This window comes from Olea europaea, unplaced genomic scaffold, assembly GCF_002742605.1.
Source record: "Olea europaea var. sylvestris unplaced genomic scaffold, O_europaea_v1 scaffold1433, whole genome shotgun sequence".
Lineage (NCBI taxonomy): Eukaryota > Viridiplantae > Streptophyta > Magnoliopsida > Lamiales > Oleaceae > Olea > Olea europaea.
Genome location: NW_019231866.1, coordinates 120,453 through 121,485, shown reverse-complemented (window position 1 = coordinate 121,485; position 1,033 = coordinate 120,453). Strand labels below are relative to the sequence as shown.

The following is a 1,033-nucleotide window of genomic DNA, read 5'->3' as shown; positions in this document are numbered from 1 at the left end:
GGGAATAAAAATGCAACGTGTTTGTGGAGAGTAGTAACTGATCAAAGCTGTGCTTCCATGATAGTAATAACAGATGGGACTCTCGAGTATTGAGAGATGTTTTAGTGGCTTTTAAATTCTAAGAGTTTTGTTTCTTTAATCCAGCGATGGCATGTCTAAATGAGAATAGTTTTCGTGCCACTGGCTTTTGATTATATACATAAAACCACAATGAGACGTGAACTGTTTTATACGGTGATTTGTATTTCTTTTTCAGATAGGGAGAATCACTCCAGTTTTATTGTAAATCTACTGAAAATGAAATTTCTGCCGAACACATTGTCTAGTGCTCATCTCTACTCTCCATTCGAGAACTTTAGGCAGTTGTAGAGGTGTAAACTAGTGTGTCTTGGGTGGCATATCTAGAACGAACATTTTGACCCAACATGTGTGCTTGTTAGTGTATTTGGCAAATTAGCATGGTATATTCACTTAATTGTCATCTAGACTATCATTATTCAAATAAAAAGATTAGCACAGATTATGGCTGCCGACACACGTCATTTGTAAGGATTAATATTCCTAAAATAACATGCCTTCGCGTATCTTCCTATTCCTTCCCAACCAACTTGCGTGATCCCATTACCAGCGTTTACACATTGAAGCAGACTTTTAGATCCATGATCCACTCTTATCCTTTTCTTTGTTTGATCCGAGGTTTTGTTCCTATTAAGGTTTCTTTCACCATTCACTCTTGTTTGCAATTATATTTTTCTCTTGCTATTTTACTATTCCATTCAGGATCAAGTACTATTCTCCGGAAAGAATTTCGTGCCATTATCCACATTATAAAATCCATTGTTTAATAAATATAACTTGTGTTCAAGAATCTCATCAGAAATAAATAAGATTTTTGTTTATGCTATTTCCGCTCATTGTTCTGAATCAAATTGTTCTATATTAGTAAACTGCAATCAAAATTTTATCTTCGTTTATTTTGCATCAGTGTGAATTTTTCTGGGGTGCAACATTGTTTTAGCCATGTCGTGAAGGC

General features: G+C 34.9%; 1 protein-coding gene across 1 annotated transcript in view; it reads left to right on the top strand.

Annotated features, from left to right (window-relative positions):
- Positions 1 to 369, top strand: part of LOC111375942 (GTP-binding protein At3g49725, chloroplastic) — a 4,779-nt gene extending 4,410 nt beyond the window's left edge. The window contains exons 13-14 of the mRNA XM_022998863.1: positions 145 to 149; positions 257 to 369. Of these exons, the coding sequence (XP_022854631.1) occupies positions 145 to 149; positions 257 to 369 (118 nt within the window). The remainder of the gene's footprint in view (positions 1 to 144; positions 150 to 256) is intronic.
- Positions 370 to 1,033: the final 664 nt, after the last annotated feature.